The sequence below is a fragment of the Perissodus microlepis genome, chromosome 4 (genome assembly GCF_051167445.1).
Source record: "Perissodus microlepis isolate ML-2025 ecotype Zambia chromosome 4, ASM5116744v1, whole genome shotgun sequence".
Taxonomy (NCBI): Eukaryota; Metazoa; Chordata; class Actinopteri; order Cichliformes; family Cichlidae; genus Perissodus; species Perissodus microlepis.
The window spans coordinates 28,102,303-28,121,351 of record NC_140464.1 but is presented as its reverse complement, the minus strand read 5'-3'; the positions used below and the strand labels follow the sequence as shown (position 1 = coordinate 28,121,351).

At 38.2% G+C, this 19,049-nt stretch overlaps 1 protein-coding gene across 1 annotated transcript; it reads right to left on the bottom strand.

Moving 5' to 3' along the window:
- Positions 1–3,982: 3,982 nt before the first annotated feature.
- prr15la (proline rich 15 like a) lies at positions 3,983–4,875 on the bottom strand. Its single transcript, XM_084924811.1, has one exon. It carries the CDS (start codon positions 4,873–4,875, stop codon positions 4,525–4,527), a length of 351 nt encoding a protein of 116 aa, XP_084780937.1. The 3' UTR covers positions 3,983–4,524.
- Positions 4,876–19,049: the final 14,174 nt, after the last annotated feature.

Here is a 19,049-nt window from a genome sequence, read left to right as displayed (position 1 = left end):
CTGACCTTCTTGGCTTTTTGTCTTTTTGTGTGGCCTTCACAAAATCTGAAACATTATACAAAGACAATGAATGATTTGTCTAATGTGGTGAGATTTTGAGGATTCATACCTGCGCAAAAGCCTTGAGCCATTTTAAAAAATATTTCATATTTCATTGTGATTTCTTGTTTTTTTTTCTTAAGTGGTCTTCAGCTGTAGTTCTCAAGGCATTCTCAAAATTGTTTGCTTTTTCATTGGACATTGAGGTTTGTTTGCTAGTCCACTTAACACCAACCTATGAACTATTCAAGTATAAAAAAGACACCTAACCCAAATTTTCTCTGCATAAGAAATTTAGGTACTTCTAAAAAAAAAAAAAAAAAAAAAGTGACTTCCAAGTGACTTCTTCAGTCTCAGCTGACTGCAGGTTTCCCCAGTAAACAGTGTCTTTGAGAACCTTTGACCTCACAGCCCGTTGTTCATACAGTTGACTAGTTTTAGTCATTCTGCAAGTGTACTGTTTATAAGGTTGTAAATAACTTTATAAATTTTATTACATTTATTTATTTGTTTACAATATTTACATGTTTATTATATACGTATTTTACTGCTATTACTACTATTTTGGAAAAAAAATCAAAGTTGAAATTTTCAAATGTCTTTAAAATCTTAGGTAATTACCACAAAATAAGTGGAATGGCTGAAATAATGTGATTTATTATTATTTATGATCCTTCATAAATTGAGTCTGGAGGTGTAGACTCAAAATGGCGTGCAAACACCTGCACGCCACATAATCTGGAATGAAAATCAGTGGGAACATCACAGAGTGATGAATCCAACTTTGAATTTTTTGTTTAAAATTCTCTTTAACACACAGAGGTGAGGAGAGGGGAACAGCAGTGTCTACAAATGTAAAACAGATGTCTATAGACGCTCATGAGTGGGGATCGTGTCATAATTGATGGAATTATGAGCACAAATATTGATCCACTTGAAAACATCTGATTGCCTTTAAATTTCGGCATGATAATGAACCCAAACTTACTGTCAATGCAATGAAGGCATACCCGTGCTGAAAAAGACACAGTGGAACGCTATCAGTGACACACTGACCTCCCAGAGTTCAGATCTCACCATCACTGAAGCAGTGTGCGATCGTCTTGGCAGTGAACAAAACAAAAAACAGACAGCAATCAAAGAAGAACTTCAGAACGTCTTACAAGAACCCTGGAGAACTACTAAAAGCAAGACCAAAGATTGTCTACGAGAGTTCAGGCTGTGCTGAAGAATAAAGACGGTCATGCTGCCTTTTCAAGCTGCATGCATGTTTGCTCATGTTTCAATAATCTGCTGCAAGCCTCACCAAATGATAAAGGAATGAGGTGCTGGTCAAGACTGGGAATAGAAAGAAAACAAAAAAACAACAACTTTGTTTAATTTTAATATTTTCTACATTTAAATATCTGTAAAGACTTACTGTTATACCTGACCTCCTGTGTACATATTAAAGGTGTTTAAACTAAAAATGTCAAATTTACTCTTATAGACATGAAGGTTATGCATAAGGTCAATAAGGAAGCTCCGTATTCACTCATCTCACTGCTCTCCCAGCTGTCCGACTGCTAGTCTAAACCTTTACATCACTTCCTACGTGTAAGACTCGATGCTTTATTGCTGTAGTCCAGTCGTCTTTCCTCCTACCTTCTTCAAGTCAATCTGAATACTTTAAATTGCACGTCTCATTCTCTTGCCTTCAGTCTCTCTCATGTGTCCTTCAGCAGTGAAAGACCTTCCTTACACTTCTTTTTTTTCTTCTTCTTCGTCTTCTTGTGATTTTAAAATGCTGCCAAATTATAACACTGGGTTCATTATACTGCTGCAAAACCAAACATGCAAATGGTCCGTTTATTATGCCTTTAACCACTAGAGGGCATAATTTTATCAAACAATGTCACACTCTTTATGACGTTTCATTTTGTATAACTTTTTGAATAACTGTCGAGGACGATTCTGTAAAAATAAATAAATAAATAAATGAATAGTTGCACAGCTGATAGCACTACACACCACAAAAGCAAATCATTTGGGGGTTAAAAGTTGCAGTTTTTATTCATATAGCAATTATTTATATTACAAATGTATAATAGCAATGCCAAGTACCACAATCAGGTGATTACAGTCGAATCAGTTGCAGAATTGAACTGAATAAAGAATTGAAGGATACCATCTTAATATCACACAAAGTTAAAACTAAACACTACTACTAAACAGACTAAACATTGATGTTTGCAATGTAGATGCTATAAAAGAAATGAGCACTTTTCTGAAACAAGCTTCTTAAGTCAATTGCAAGCTCCTTTTTATTCTACTTTTGTGGACACAACACCTTTCAGGGTTGCTGGCCTTTCTTGAAACAGAACAATAGAAAGAAGAAGAAAAAAAGACCAGCAGGGCTCACCTGTTATATGCCTTTAAACAGGCAAACGTTCTCATGAAAACCAACGATGAGCAGTGGCTGAACAGTGAAATTCTATTTTGAGTTAAACAATGGCACCCTCTATTGGGCGATTCTAGGAAAAGCATGTTTCTCCAGCTAAAATGAGAAGGCAATACTTGAGTCAGAGTTGGCTGTGTTCCTCTGTTGGATAAAAAATGAGATGAAATGAATGTGTGGGTGTCCGTGAGCACCTCAATAATGTCTGTTCAGCATGTTCAATGTTCTTACTCCAGGTTTGCTGGTTTAGTAAAATACATGAAGAAACATGATTTAAACTGGAATTATTTAGACACACCTGCCTAATGAGCTTTATCAACACCCCCCCCCCCCCCCCCCCCCCCCCCCCCCCAAGGAAACAAAAACAAAAAAAAATCACACAGATAAACTTCTATAGATCTACAAAGAAAAACATGAAACATGAAACAAGCATTCTTTACTACTACACATTGGACAAACTCATGACATATTCAAATTCATTGCAAGGACAAAACTGCCTCGTGGTGTCCAGTGTCCAGAAAGTTGTCAGACAGTCACGTTTCTTCTCAATTCTAGAACATTCATTAATGTGTATCACACCTGAAATATGTCCCGATGAGTTTGGAGAATTGGTCGAGAGCTAAGCTCAACATGCTAGCTATTCGCCACAACTTATCGCACCAATGACATTAAAATTTTCCTTCTGTTTCCTCGCTACTCGGCTGCATCTTCTCCCTCAGTGTTGGATCTGGGAAAGAGTACGCTGGTTTCACTTAAAGAGCTTTATGAAAAGGGTAAACAATTTGAGTGAAAAAGCTTCATAAATTGTTACTAATTACTAGTTAACCCCCCATAATTTACAAGTTCCTGCATTTCATTTTATAGACATTAACATCAGTGACTTCTAACATCTGCCTTCAAACTTCTGGTTGATATGGTCAGTTGTGGAAATTCAGAGGTGAACGTTCCCCAACATTTAACTCAGTGTGAAGAGTCTGAAGTCTGAAGAGTGTGGGGTCATTTCTTTTTAAAGAAACCATGGTGGATTTCAGTCCTGTAGCCACTAACTTTACTGGTTCCATTGTTTGACCCAGTAGTTCTGTTGTGCTTTAATGGTGCCAAATTTTGATTCTAGTAGAATTTGTTTTGTTTTATGTCAATAAAACCATACAAACAAACAAAAAGTAGATAATTTTGTTTGAAAAACAGAAACAAAACAATGTGGTTCCACATTTCTATTGGAAAGAAGTAATATCCACATATTGTTTTAGTTTGTATTGTTGGTCACTGTATGAAATCTGAAATATCAGCTGATAAACTATAACGTGGTGGTAAAAGAGAAAAAGAAATTCTTTAAAGCCAGTCTGGGAATTCTTATTTGAACCAGTCATTTGATGAAGTGTTTCTTTGTGCCCATTATCATAGTGCAAAAGTTCAACTATAATTAAATGCATTCAATGCAACACATAAAGGAAAAAAGAAAGGAGAAAACTTTTCATGGATATTTGATCACCGGGACCTGAAATGATATTAATTTGAAAAACTATTTATTGCACTACTAGTATCACCACTCAGTGGGTCTGGTTTGTTAAAGCATTGAACTAAATATGCTATATGACACATTTACGCTGTCATAGCTCGTGTTCTATCCAGTTTCTGCTTGGAGCCTGAGTTAAAGACACATTGCTGTGTAGATACAGTCCATGTGTGTGTCTGAGCTGAACTGTAGTCCAGGTGATCCAGTGGTGTTTATAAGGTGATGAGGGAGGGTTTCGACTAAAAACAGAGACTAGACTAATAGACTAAACAGTTGTTCAAATCCCTGCAACCACTTTTTGTCCTACTATCAGCAGCATGTGTTTGACAATCACCAAAGCTGAAAACAGACTGAAAGTGCCTCAAGATACAGATCTACCAGAGATCCTTGGCTGGATTTTGTGTTGTTTTCCTTTCCTTCTTGTTGACTGATTGGACCGTTTGAACAGGGTATGTATTTTTTTCTCTCATAAATGCGTCTGCGTTAGTCTTTACATGTTTGTGAATCTTCATCCGTGTTCATAATGTAATGTTCACTTCTCAGCCTTCTGGTTCTCATCCCTGGCAGGGCCACTCCTAGGAAACACCTCTGGGTTTTCCGCCAGTGTGGCTCTCACTCTTTTCTTCTCCTTAAACCTCCCAGAGTGTGACACTTTGACGTGACGCCCCTTACTGGCTGTCGTCTTGTCCACGATCTTCCCCAGTCGGGCTTCCAGCTGGGCATCTTCTGCTTGGGCAGCAGCTCCTGAGGCTGCACTTGAACGATGCTGACTGCTGGGTGAGTTGGACACAAACTCTGGAGGGATTTCATACAAAACCTTTGGTTGGGATTTTTTTCTCCTCATAAAAGTGAGCTTCCACAAGCCTGTCGATGACTCTGCCATGATGAATAAATGTGGGGTGAATAAACCTTAAGAGAAAAAAAGAAAATTAATTAGGATGGCTATAAGAAAACTAGAGACTCGTTAATTTGTTATAAATAATTGTATTTAATAAGAATAATGTACATGTGTGGGTAATAATTTCTGTTTATATGTGTGTGTGTGTCTGTGTGTCTAAACACTTTCTGCCCATGGCATTGTTAATATTTCAGTGTAATCCAATAGTTTCCACATTTCGTGGATACGGACATACTCATATTACTATATGCGCATGTGCCTGCATGTCTGTGTAAAAAAAGCTGAATAGGAAGGCAAACATATAGGAAGTCATTGTGATTAATCCCCAGTGGGTGTGTGTGGGGTGTGTGCATGTCTGATGTCAGATGATATGTTACAGCTTTATTGTGTTCCTGGCTGTTTGTTCAGTGTGATTTTTGGAGTCATGATGAGCTGACAAACGTGACATGTGCGCTGTAAACTTCATACATACAGTGTGATTAATCCATTAATTATGGCACTAGTAGATTAAACAGTAACAATCACAATAATATTAATAATAACAATAATAATAATAAACACAGTGCAGGTCTATAGTCAATCTTACTATACTTTACTGTTAGTAAATAACCATTCTGGCCCAGATTGAAATATCTACCTATAATAATGACTGAATGGATTTGCTGTTAAAGTTACAATTGATATACTTAAGGATGGGAATTGAGAACCAGTTCTTATAGAGCTTTGGTTCCCAGCAGTTCAGTTCCTTGGAATTGTTAGTATGCCTGCTTATCAGATCTACTTGCACTTTGCACTGCAATCAGCTGATTTCAGTTCAGTCTCTCAGTCTACAGAGTGGATTTGGACATTACTTTTCTTTTTATTGCACAGAAGCACGAGTTACAGGGTGATCTGTCCATAACAGAAAACTCTGGCTCTTTGCAAAGATCTGCACCAGACAGCATGCTAACGCTAAGCTAGCCAAGAACCCAGAGTGATATTAAAAGCTGAGTGACCAACCCCAGCCTAGCAGCCATACACTGGACTTCATCAGCTAACAAACCGATAACCAGTCAGGTAGCAGCCTCCATTTCTATCTGTTCAAGTTTCTGCAGTAGAATCACTGGAAGTCTCAGTGGGCTTGTTTTCATCGTCCACATTGTGTTAATACCCAAATACTAAGATCATATGTGTGTCCTCATTAGGGAAGAAATAACCCCAACACTGATCCCAGTTAACCTCCAACATGCACAAACATTTTTATAACGTATCTATGTATCTGATTGGCAGCTGTATCTAATAGTTGTTTGATAGATGTTCCCTCCACTAACTGTACTTGCTGAGGTGAACCCCTTGACCACTTGTGTGTTTTTAGTGCAATAATCCCTATATGGGCCTGTGTGTTGCACCCATACAGTTTATTAATGTATCTTTTTAATTAAACTTGGTTGAAAATATGGTCACTTCATATTTCAAAAAGCAAACTAACAAGTTAATTTAATTACTGTACATTATTGGGTAATACAGTAATATAATGCATTACTGTATAACAATTGTGTTGATAGCTGCATTACAAAGCTTTTCAATTCTCTGCATGATGAAGGGTTTAACGAAAAACACAACAAGAGCTCTCTATAAGCATCTACATAGATAACATGCTAACAGAAAGCTAACAGAAAGCTAGTCAGGAGCTCAGAGGGATGACAAAGCTAAGTGACCCCAGGCGAGCAGGATAGCCAGCTCTCAATACTTTAAAAGATGCTTCTTCCTTTGTGTGTGTGTGTGTAAAAAAAACTGTGTGACAGCAAGCTTGTTGCATTGTCGTCTCTATTTCTACCTGCTCATGTTTTTACAGTATAATTGCAGTTGCAGTCACTTTGGTTGGTTTGCAGCTTGCTTTGCATTGTCAGCTTTGTGTTTATACTTAATAACTAGATGGAGGAATTGAACTTGCTGTGAAGTTTGACCATCCTGCCGTGAAGCTAACAGTGCTGCCCTGCAATAAACCTGACATGGCATTTTCTTATCGTTTAATCTTTACTGTTATACCTGCTGAACATTAGCACGCTAATACTCTCATGTGTAACTTTAGACAGAGAGAAGCTAACTCTTTCCCATGGCACTCAGTGTTTATGCAAAGCTAAGCTAATTTTCTTTTATCTGTGACTTTATTCTGTGTTTTGCATACAGATTTGAGATTGGTACAGATCATTTATCCAATTCTCAGCAAAGCAAGAAATAAATCCAAACTATTCTTTGGCTGCAGTAGACTCTGATTAAAACTATGCAACAATATGTGGACAGTACAGGCCATATAGTGTTAAAGTCTCCTACATGATCAAATGGTACCAGTGAGCATAATGATGGGCGTACTGGGCGGGGAAAAATATTATTAAATTTAATATAGGTAAAAGGGGAAAAAAAGGAAATCACCCAGCTTCATTCACATTGACGCCCCTTTTAAAAAAAATAATGTTCTATTATTTCGGCTTTAAAATGACCTATCAACTAAAGATCACCTAACTCTCCCAGCTGGCATGCAAACTGGCTGCAGGCCAGCTCCTGATCGCCTTGTGGCCCCAGGCAAGTTTTTCTCTCAGCTGAGCAAATAGAAACTGACCACATTGTTTTATTTTGTGTTCTGTTTCTTTTCTCCTCGCTCACACACACATGCCCTCTCTCTGTTTCAGGAGCATATGATACGCTCAGCTAACTGACTGTTGTGGAGCTTCTTTTGTCTCTTTTGATGTCGGTTCTATTCAGCTTTGAAGTGATAGCGAGCATCGACGTCTCAACCATCGTCTTTGAACACCTTTTAACTGCGGCAGCCAATTTCCTGCTTGTTGTTTAAATTTAAATCTTCGATCTCTTTTTTTTTGTCGGCTCAAACACGTATTTGTCACACAATTCCTCGATGCGTCCTCACAACCGGTAGCTTCGAATTTAGGTTATTCTTCTCGTCAGGATAAATTGCAGTAAGCTTGGTGATCCTGACTTTTGCTCTAGTGTGATCATCAGATCACATCCCTAATTATTCACATATTTTAAAACTGTCATCTGTAATTTATGCTAAATAACAAATACTGAGATGCTGAAAGAGGATGGTAAGCGTGGTAATGTTAAATTCAAGGCTTTTCCATTTATCTGCATTTGTGGCAATTCTAGAGTCTGTTGGGGCCCTAGGCAAAAAGTAACAGGGGCCCCTCCAAGAATTTATCACCATTGTCTGATGAATGCTGGTCAGAGGGCCCAGCGTTGGTTGTTTGATAATCATCGTGTCACAGCCTGCAGTGGTGGACACACTGAGAGGTTTAGTTTTGTTAAATCAGTCAGGTGGGCCCTAAACAGGTCTCTCCAACCGTAAGCTTCACACAGCCACTACTGCAGTTTAAAGTTTGTCTGCCTGCTTATTTTCATGCAGCACCTCTGTCTTTAAGGAATAACTGGCTGAAGAAATCTTGACCTGAAAATCCACTGGTCCTGAAAAAATGGGGTAATTTATCAAACTAGCTGATGGGATTAGTGGACTGATGTCACAGATGTACATTGTTAACCAATAAATGTTGCTGACTAAGATAACGGCGGCCAAAGTCCAACTTGAGGCCTTAAAACAGGAGTCCAAAGACCCGTGGTTGTGAGGATTCTCTGCCCTGTAATTTACACACAAAGTAGAGATTCATGCATTTAAAAGCAACTCCGTGGCACCAAATGGTCAAAGTCCACAAAGGAACCTTGAGGTAAAACAGTTCATCTAGAAGGGATCGTCTGCCAAGCTCAGTGCTGTGAGTTTCAAATTGAAAGAAAAGGAAAATTAAGATTGAATGGGTTCTTCCTTTACTGATGCTCCACAACGCTCTATTCAGTGGCTTGGTGTCTGTTGTGTTGGCTGTTGTGTTGTAGGAAGAGCAACTGTCCTGTTAAATAACAAAATCATACATTTTTAGAAGATTTTTTGAACAGATTGGATCACTACTGTAACTATCACTACTGTCACTGCAGATATGATGGTGCTCTGGGTGTAGTCTCTGCATTAATAGCCATAATGTTTACGATATGTGAGTGTGTGTGCGAGAAAGTATTGTACCTGGCAGGTACTAGACCAGAGTAGTGCTGTCAGATGATCACACAAAGCAGACATTAAAATGCATGTGCTTGCAGCCACACTGTAGTTTAACAGCTCTAAGGAGCACATCTCTACAATCCAAGAACGCAAATGTTTTGTACAATCAATGAGCAGATTTATAGATGCACATATGTTATATATGTCCAGTAAATGTTGGCAAATTCAATGACAACTGGACTTTATGTGTGTGGATGAAATTGATAGCCAGCCTGAAAGGCAGACGTACCTAAGAAACCAAAAACCCACAGATCACTGATGAATGTAACGCTTTTTTTAATGTATTGAATTAATCCAACTGGAACTTTTAATAGTCAAAGATTGAATGCAGGGTGAGAAAATGTCAGAAGCTCAGAAACATTTCCTGATTAATGCATAAAAGCTTACTAACAAAAAACGATGTTCCTGCAATTATCAGTGTTAAATAGCTTTGGGATAGCAGGGGAAAAACGAATGTGTGGTCTGAGCTCACACTCTTCTGCCTGTGGAAAACCTACAATGCCAACGTTTTCTCACATCGTTTGTGGGTTGTTTGTGTAAAAGTTAAGTCAAAACGTATTTTGATCATTAAGTGAGAATCTGATACGGTGCTAATTTAAATAAAAAATTAAGCATTAACAATGTAGCCAAAGTAGCAGAAAATAAATAAAAGCAGTGTTTCAGCAGTCCAGTGACTCTGCTCGCTCACATTTTAACATGTCAGCTTTCTACTGATGCAGAAAGGAAAGAAGGAGTTTATTAAGATGCAGCTACTTAAAAGTAAAGTAAAAAGTAAAAATAATTTTATTCAGTGGTTCCTAATCAAATGTACTGACCGGACCTTGCTTGGAATTAGATGAAAAATAGAAAAAAATATTTGAAGAAAAATCTTTTTCTACTTCTTTTTTGTTTTCTAATCTTTATCCTGTTTGTCAAACATTAACTGACAAACATGACATTTGATAAAATGTATTACTTTAACAACGCAAGGACTTTAGAGCTGCTAACACCCACATGACAAACGGCCACTTCTATTTTTTAAGTCTTCAGAAGGCAACGCGTACATGGCAACAATGCGCTGCAGCTGTCATTTTTTCAAATCTCAGTTTAGATATTTTATTAAAGGCAGAGCTGATTCTGGGCTCACCTGCTGTAGTTGTGTTTAGCAAGTTTCCCAATCACTTTCCAGCCTCTTTACTCCAGAATTTAGGCTTCCAGGCACAAAAGTTCAGCGTTCACTGTCCTGCTGACCTTTGTTTCACCGCTCTCTCAGACAGAAAGTGGGTCTGAGTTTACAAGGCCCAAGTTAATGATAAGCTGTCTTGGCAATCTGGCAGAAACATGGAATCTAATGTTTCACTTGACAGTTTTCAATCCTCGTTTCTTCATACAAGAGTGTCCGCAATCCATTTCGTTCCCGCACAACTACCCTAAGAAAGATTACACCTGCATCAGGAGGCCGCGTGGTTAAATGAGGACGTCTGACATCATCCACCCCGCTGAAGGTCTCTCTAAAAGGCTCCAACTCACAGACGATACAAGAACGAGAGCTAACTCACTCGTTCAGTCATGTCTTTGTGTTCTTCTCTGTATTTCCTCCTTTTTTTCTGTTCACTGCTCTGTCTGTCTCTTCTCAGGTGGTGCATTACAGGTGCTGCAGTTGGCCCCTCCCACTGACACACACAGACTTCACTGTGTGTGTACAATATTAACCACATTTCACTTCCTGACCTTAAACTAACCTTCACTTTATCTCAGCCTACATCTTTCTCTTCAGGTTTCATAGAAAACTTTAAAACTGCCAAAGTATGTCAGCAAATAATGATCCAAATTTACTGATAACTTTCATGCAAAACATATATTTTGATTACTGTAGTCTAGCAATCAGTGTTCATGTATTATTTATTAACAATAATACCTATAATGTCAAACTGAAAGCTAGACTGACTCAAACATAACAAAGCTGGTTGTTTCTCACAACATATGCAGAAGCCATAGTAGCTTTGGATCCCTGTAGTTAGTACTTGGTTGCTATAATGTTTAGTTTGTTGAGCTGTTCCTAGACAGTTGATAGTTTTATTTAGATGGTCAGTAGCAACTGCTGTTAAGTGAGTTTCCAAGGTTCATTGTAGTATTTACTCCTTCACACTAGCTTTGAGCCAATGGACATTCTGATATAATGTGGCAGACCAATGCTATATTATATTTCTGTAATCAACCAGATGACAGTATTTTGTAACCTGTACTTTGAGCAAAATCTAAGATATTGTAGACGCCTCTGCATGGGTGTCATATCTGTACACCATAATCAGTGTCTGTATCAGATACTTATATGTTAATTATCAACATTTCCTTATTACTCTGACTGGAAATTCAGCACCATTTATGTGATCATTCTGTGCAAGTTTAATGTTATCTTTATTTCACACAAACTGATACTGGTTTTTTAAAATGTAGAATTATGAGCAAATAAATCTCAAAGCCAGACCTCTGTCTCGCATTTATGACTTGGTTTCTTCAAGATAATGCATTCACAATCTTTCTCCAGCGAGGTGTTTACTGCCTAGACTAAAGTTCAGTGTAGTTTGGAACTGTGCCTTTTACAACCCTGATGAAGCTGAACCATCCCCTGAGGATTAATAATGAAGTAAATGAAAATGAAAAGAAAGAGGAGGAACTTGGAAATCACTCGATGTCACAAGTGTGCAGATAGTTGTCCTTGAAACGCATGCAATTCTCCCTCAATGTTGGATGGAGAAGAATGCAGTGCAAAACTAAAAGAAAATATATGACATCCGCTTCTTTTGATTTTGGTGCAGTAGTTTTGGAGCCAGTATGCTCACTATTCTCAGTGAGCCCCTCAAGTATTTCCCAGGAGGACTCTGGAGGCCACAGACTCAAAAGACAGAGTACTACACATAAAAGACACAGGTGCTCTCCTAAAGGCTTTTGATTATCTTCAAAGACAGAAGCAAGGGTAGGGTTATGGTAAGTATCATCACCTATACTGAAACATGAGGCCAGAATCAACCTGGCAACAACTCCAATCCGGCCCACTGGATGGTTTTTGGAAATGAGAAGGAAGGAATCAATTTTGGACTTTCTACTATAGAAATGTATGTTTCTTAAAAGGTGATCTAAAGTAAAAACAAAACAAGAAAAGGACCAAATTAACAAAAGCTTTCTGTTTTACAATTACAGCACAGGAATGAGCTACCAGAACTTTTTCTGTAATCTTATAAATTAAATTCTAACAATTTAAGCCAAAAGAGTTAGACTGAAAGATTTCTTTTATTTTACGACAAGCAACATTTCTTTTTCACAAAAAAAAAAAAACTGAGACGTAATGTTGAAATTGCACTTCTTTTTCTTATATAGTGAGGATTTAGTTAAACTTCTGTACAACGATAGAAACTGGTCTGCACTGGTCTGCTCCACTTAAGATCAAACTGGGCTGTATGCGTTTACCTCTGAACACAGGTCAGGTCACTGGCAAACCACGTAGGGGTAATGTTATGGTTAGATTGCACTTTAGCCACATAATAAACAAGCATATTATCAGAAACTGGAAGATGTTACCTTTCAAGTTAAATCTTTTACATGCATCTTGGCCTAATGGTTATTTTTTTAATAAAAAAATAGATGTGGATCCAACCTTAACCATACCCTATCTCTTAACATGCACCAGGTGGCTTGGTACCTGTGTAGAGGTAGTAGGTTAGATTCTATGTTTGTTTAATGTGTGGTTACAATGCAACCTAACCTTGCCCCTAAGCGGTTCGCCTGTCAGCTGGTGAATTTTAAGATGTCAGAAAGCTGAAGTCAAGTGGGTAACAATGGAGCAACTGAACGTAGTATTTTGTTCTCACGAAATCTTCAGGAAACAAATGTTGGGGAAAGAAAGTGAACTTGCTAACAACAGAAGAAATGTTTACGTGGTTATCTTTCATAGTCATTGAAAGTGCATATTTCTTTGTTGACTAGTTCAGTACATGAAAAAAATCTACACAGTTAACACAAGGTTTTCTGTTGTTACCTCCTACTCTAGTACTTTTCTTTGTTTTACTTGTTTGAGACTTTATGGAAGTAGAATACTCAAGTACCCGTCACACGCACACTTGTCTCTATTGGACATGTAGCTGTTGAACATGGTGACAGAAAACTGTATCTTCTCTGTCAGCACTGACTCATGCAAATCAAGAACAATAGCAGCCCTGTGAGCCTAATCAGCATGTCCTAATCTCTTTATCCAGGCTATGGTGGTGGTATAATTAACAGTGGACGCATCAATATTAAAAAATAGTGATATGTACATGTTAAAACACCTGTTATAAGGCAGCCTTTAGCAGAAGGTAAGTATTCTCTAAATGCATTTTAAAATAGATCACATGGTGGAAACTAAAGCTGTCAGATCTTTATTAAACTAAAGCAGAATTTCTCTGACATGCTGACACATTAAGATTAAACAGCTTTAATGAAGCATGGCTGACCTTCTTTTCTGACTTTATTATTGTTATAAAAATGTGGCACTGCTTTTTAAGTTAGCTGTATATAATAAAAATCATCCCAGAACACATGCGGTATGTTCTAGATGTGCAATAAGGATGTGCAATTTATTCATAGGTGACACAGGCTTTTAGAATATAACTCTATATTTATATAGAATTATATATTATTACACACTATCCACCCAGCATCCATCCTGTCAAAGTAGGTAAAAGCCCCAAAGCCCCCTCCCTCCAAGATGACTGGTTGTCCAATCTTATAGTATAATGAATGTAAAAATAAGTTGTAAAACGTCAGTATAAGAAGTAATGAGTAAAAAAGTACATAAATTACATCGCGGGACGTTCTCTCTCAAACACCCATACATACATACCACTCCCTGAGGTTTGTGTTCCTGCTATATGTACACTATATTGCCAAAAGTGTTGACTCACCCAAGCAAATTCATTTCATTGAATTCGTGTGTTCCAATCACTTCCATGGCCACAGTTGTATAAAATCAAGCACCAAAAAGACTCAGGAGCTCGGTGAATTCCAGTTTAGTACCACCACCTACCCACTCGTGCACTACGTCCGTTGAACTAGCAGACCAAAAAGGTTGAATCTTTTCAACTCAACCTGTCTTTTCTTGATCAGTGCCACTTCAATAAGAGCTATGGTGATATCAGCAAACAGCTCAGTCTAGTTGCTTCTGTGTTCAGATGTAGTATTTTAAGGCTTATAAAAGAACACATTTTCTTACACCTTATATGCAAACTGCTTTTAGGTGTGTTCATGGTAGCTGACTGGTGCATATCTAATCAGTGGTGTTTTTAAGTCCCAAATGAAATATTGTTTTTAAACAGACTTAAGAGAAAGGAGTTGATATGTGACATTTCTGTGTGAATACTGTATGTAATGGGATTCTCCATTTCACAGACAGTACAGAGTAATAACACTCTTTTGTAACTGATACATTTCTCTTACATATATTAACATACCAGCTTTAAAAAACAACAAAAATCATGTTTACCTGCCCTGGTCAGGAAGCCCTGGGTGGTGTTGTGCACATATTTTGGTTGAACATTGCCATCCTGTGGTGAGTTTTGTAAAGTGCATCTACACAACCTGCTGAACTCCCACATGGACTCCGGGGAACGTTTGTCAGAGACAGCGTAAGACTGATGATCTTCAACAAACATTTTCAGAAAAATAAAATGGAGTCCAGTGCAATGTGTTGGTGGCTCCGGCTGTTATATTGAGTATGACAGCTACTTTCAGCTGCTCCCTTATTTAAAGGGAGGGGTCATCACAACAGATGGCCTTCCTGACACAACCCCAAAGATTTGTATCTCCTCCTGGAATACAATGGGGAAATCTTTCACTTGTTAGGCAGATATGTAAATCATTAAACTATAGTGTTACCAGTCTATAGTACTGAGTCATTATTACTTATTCATATTTGTTTAGGTGCAAAAATGGAACTTATGTAACCTCTCGACTCATACAAACCTTTTATTTTTGTTTGAAAGTGGTGAGTGGACGAGGTCAGTGATAAGGGCTGGGTCATTCTACACTTGGTCGATAATTTAGGTTTCAAAAGTGATACAAAATGGACCCTTTATTTTATTATCAGTTATGTATTTAAGAAAAACAAGTAATAAATGTTACGGTCGCTGTGTGGATGTGGAGAAGAGGGGACCCAAACATGGGACTCGCAGGCTGGTTGAGGATGTGGACGATGTTTATTATGAGAACAGGATGAAAAGAACATGAGAGACAGACTGACTAAACTCAGCTGAAAACACACATGTGAAATGGATGATTCAATTTCAGATAAGACTTAATTTATATGATATCAAACAGAGTGTCTGACTCCAGCTTCACAATCTGGTGAAGCAGTATTGCACCTGACTCAAAGAAGCTATTCTCCAAACCGTCCTCAGTCCAAAAGTGCTGCACAAACCTTAACATTAAGGCTAATAGCTGGGTTTTCCTGTATCATCACCACAAATCAGTGGTGGAGAACATCTTACTGCTTAAGAGCTTAAGAGTAAAAGTGGACAGTATCCTTGATTTTTACCATAAAAAAGTAATTGACTGCTTTTCAGTTTTAGTTTCCTTGTTTTCCACTGAGTTATCAGTCCTGTCACTAATTGGCTAACATAAACCAACCCAGTGATGTCATGTTCTGTAATGGCACAAGGTGGCACTAAACATGCTCTAAAAACTTTAAACACATTTCTTAAAGACGGCTTCACGGTTCCCTTCACCTGTATGTTGATCGAGGTCTGATCCAATCTGCTCTCAAGAACACTCTCTACCACTTTGTCTAATTTATTCCAGAATTCCTCTCTCTTCTAAATGTGTGACTGTGGCACATACATGTTGACAACATTCAAATTCACTCCTTCAATTGCCTGCTTCAGATTCTTCATCCTGTCTACTTATACAACACTATTCACATAATCTAAGTAAGTCAAAATTAATCAGACCCAATATCCTGAGCCAGGCCTGTTTTTATAAACATAAAAAAGTGAAAATAAAAACAAACCAGGCCAGTGTCTCCTTTCTGAAAAACCAGCATCAAGGAACCAATACCATGAAATAACTTATGTTTACGGGTGGAAGCAGGTGGCATCTGACAAAGCAACATTTCATGATGCATTTGGATAAGAATGCCTTGCAGCTTTTGAACCTCCCCATTTTTACTTATGTACCTCTCTTCATCATTATAATTTCTTTCACACTGTCTTAACACCTCCATTGTTCTCCACCCATTGCATTCTCGCATATTTATTCATTAGGCAAGATTTTTAAAAAACACTTCTATCTCCTACTACAGAAAGTTTTGCACTGTTTACCACAACTGGCTATCAGTCACACACACACACACACACACACACACACACACACACACACACACACACACACACACACACACACACACACACACACACACACACACACACACACACACATTTTCGTCATTAACACTTTAAGACAAGTTAAATGTTGGTCTTAATCCAAATTCCATCCTTGTATTCTATTACACACACACACACACCTAGACACACATGCACATGCACACACACACATACAGTGGGCAGTACTGTGCTGTAGGAGGATCCATTTGTCACTGTGGTAATGCCTGACTGTGTCTGAGGAGGGAAAAAAGAGAGGGATGCAAATGGAAACGTGGCAGAGACAAGACAGGGAGGTGAGTAAGGAATGATGGAGTGGTGAAGGATGGAAGTCAGAGAAGCAATAACGATGATAGGGTCCTGAGGTTAAGAATGGAGGTGTGGAAAAAAGGAAGGATAAAGGAGTAGAGGGAGGAGGAGAGAGGAGGCATCATTAGTTCTCTTTAGCTTCCATTATGAAGATTAAAGTGAAGACTCCCTGTTTATCTTAACCCTTTCTTCTCCATCTGGGCTGGACTGCTGAATTTCATGTTGCTTTCAGCACTTCCTACTAGCTTTAAGCACACGTTCAATATGCCTCAGTTTAATAACATCCACCCGATTACCGGTAGATGTTAATCCTAACTTAGGGATGGCATAATGAGGTTAGCCTTACTTTCATTACATTTTTGAATATTTGGGATTTGGGAATATTTGGACTATGACACTTAATATTGACAAATAACTTGTTGTTATTAAGTATTTCACTAAAATGCAACTGAATCATAGCCTTGAACCTAAATGTGCTGCTGGATACCTGCTGAATGTTGACATTAAACCAAACAAGTTCTGAGATCCATTTTTTAAAAATTTACCCAAAAGCCCAAAAAGTTTAAAAATGGATAAAAAACATAATGTAAAAAAACACCAACCAACCCTTTTTGCTCCCTTTGGGTGGCTCAGGAGGTGGAGCAGGCCAATCCCTGGCTCCTCCAGTCTGCATGCCAAAGTACCCTTTGTTAGGATACTGAGCTCTGAGATGCTCCTGATGGATTCGTCGTAGTTTGAATGTTAGATACGAGCTACTTAGATATAGAAAAATGATTGAGTATTAATTTGTGTAAGAGGCTTGTGAGAAAGTGTTCAAGCAGAATAGTAAAGTCCTAAATAAGAACCAGTCCATTTGTTTGAGCTTTTTTCTTAAGAATCATTTTGTGACACTTATATTGGAAGGTGATATATAAACTTTACATGTTCAGGTATTGCAGGAAAGATTAAAGAGTTTTTCCCAGAATGTTTCGAAATCACCTCTTTGATAACTCATTCACTGTTCTTGATAGAATAAACACTGTAGTTTGCTCAGTAATAGTTTAGTACAGTTTGAGTAGTATAGTTCAGTTTACTAATCACTGGGAATTTGCATCTTGACTGATATGCTGCTGTTATTTTGACATTTATTAATGTTGAATTTACATTAACAAATAGCTGAGATAACTGAGACTGTTCTCATTTCTATTCTCAGATATCTGCTGGCGTCTTAGCGATACTGTCCTTTGGCATCAGTGTGATGACACTCTGGTCAGGGTAATAGTGAGTCTGGTGTTATTTCCAACACTCAAATACTTACATTTAAAAAAAAAAACAAGTTCCAGCAACAACTGACAGCAGCAGCATTCTGGTCCTCTCCTTGGCCTCCAACCCCTCCAAAACTCCAAGCCTCGAGTTTTCTGTAGTGAGGCGTTAGTGTTGCTGTGGACATCAGCCTATTTGTATGTAGCTTGTTTATCAAGAGTTAGAAAGGTTGAACTGCCTTTTAGGACTGCCATTTTCTCCTGCTGTCGCCTTTTAGGGTGATTAGCCTTAGCACGTTTTCTGTTTGTTTTAGGTAACACTGGTTTGTGAAACACAGCTGGTTCTCTTTATTATTTTGGCCTTGGTTTACCCCTTCAAGTTGGAACAACTAGGAAAATTGGTGAGCGTTTTAAATCCCCTAAAGAGAAGACGAAAGCTTAAAAATCATGTTAAGGAGATGCTAAATTAATCAGCCTATAGTCTACCCTCAACAGACATAGAGGAGAAGTAACTTTAAGAAGTTAAGAGGCCATCTTCAAGAAGAGAAAGCCAGCATGGGTTCACTGAAAGAGGAAAAAGTGCAGAATAATCAGATGATGGCGCTGAGCAAAGAGCAACAGAGGAGCAGCTAAAAGCCTAATGGTAAAGCTGCTTGCATTAATCCAGTTTGACTCATCAATAAGAGTACCGAAGTGTTATAAAAATGCCAGTCCATTTTCCATTGACCACTCATAGAACCTTTACACTACACGCCCCAGTTTACCATTCACATACTTTTACTGTTATGAGTGGAGGAGAGAGAAATTAACTTCCTGATTGGCTTAAAAACTTTGATTATTATTGTCCCATTCTGAGGCCTGCAGGGTTTTAATGCAGGATGTTATCCAATGGAAAGCCTTCACGCAGTAACACGAAGTATAGAGAATAGGGTTCCTTGAAAGCCATCACTCATGTGCTCACAGTACAAACGATACTCGAGGGTCAGAGTGCATCTGGACTGGACTAGAGAAACGTTGTCCTTTTCTGAACATCTGAGACGCCCAGTTTGGGGAAACTTGCACCAGAAAATGCAATTTTTAATCTGGTCCCCATATTGTGTAGCTGTCTGCTTTTCAAATTGT

Bases quoted from the DNA above. Each gene is read 5' to 3' on its own strand.
- prr15la (XM_084924811.1), bottom strand. From the start codon at position 4,875: ATGGCAGAGTCATCGACAGGCTTGTGGAAGCTCACTTTTATGAGGAGA.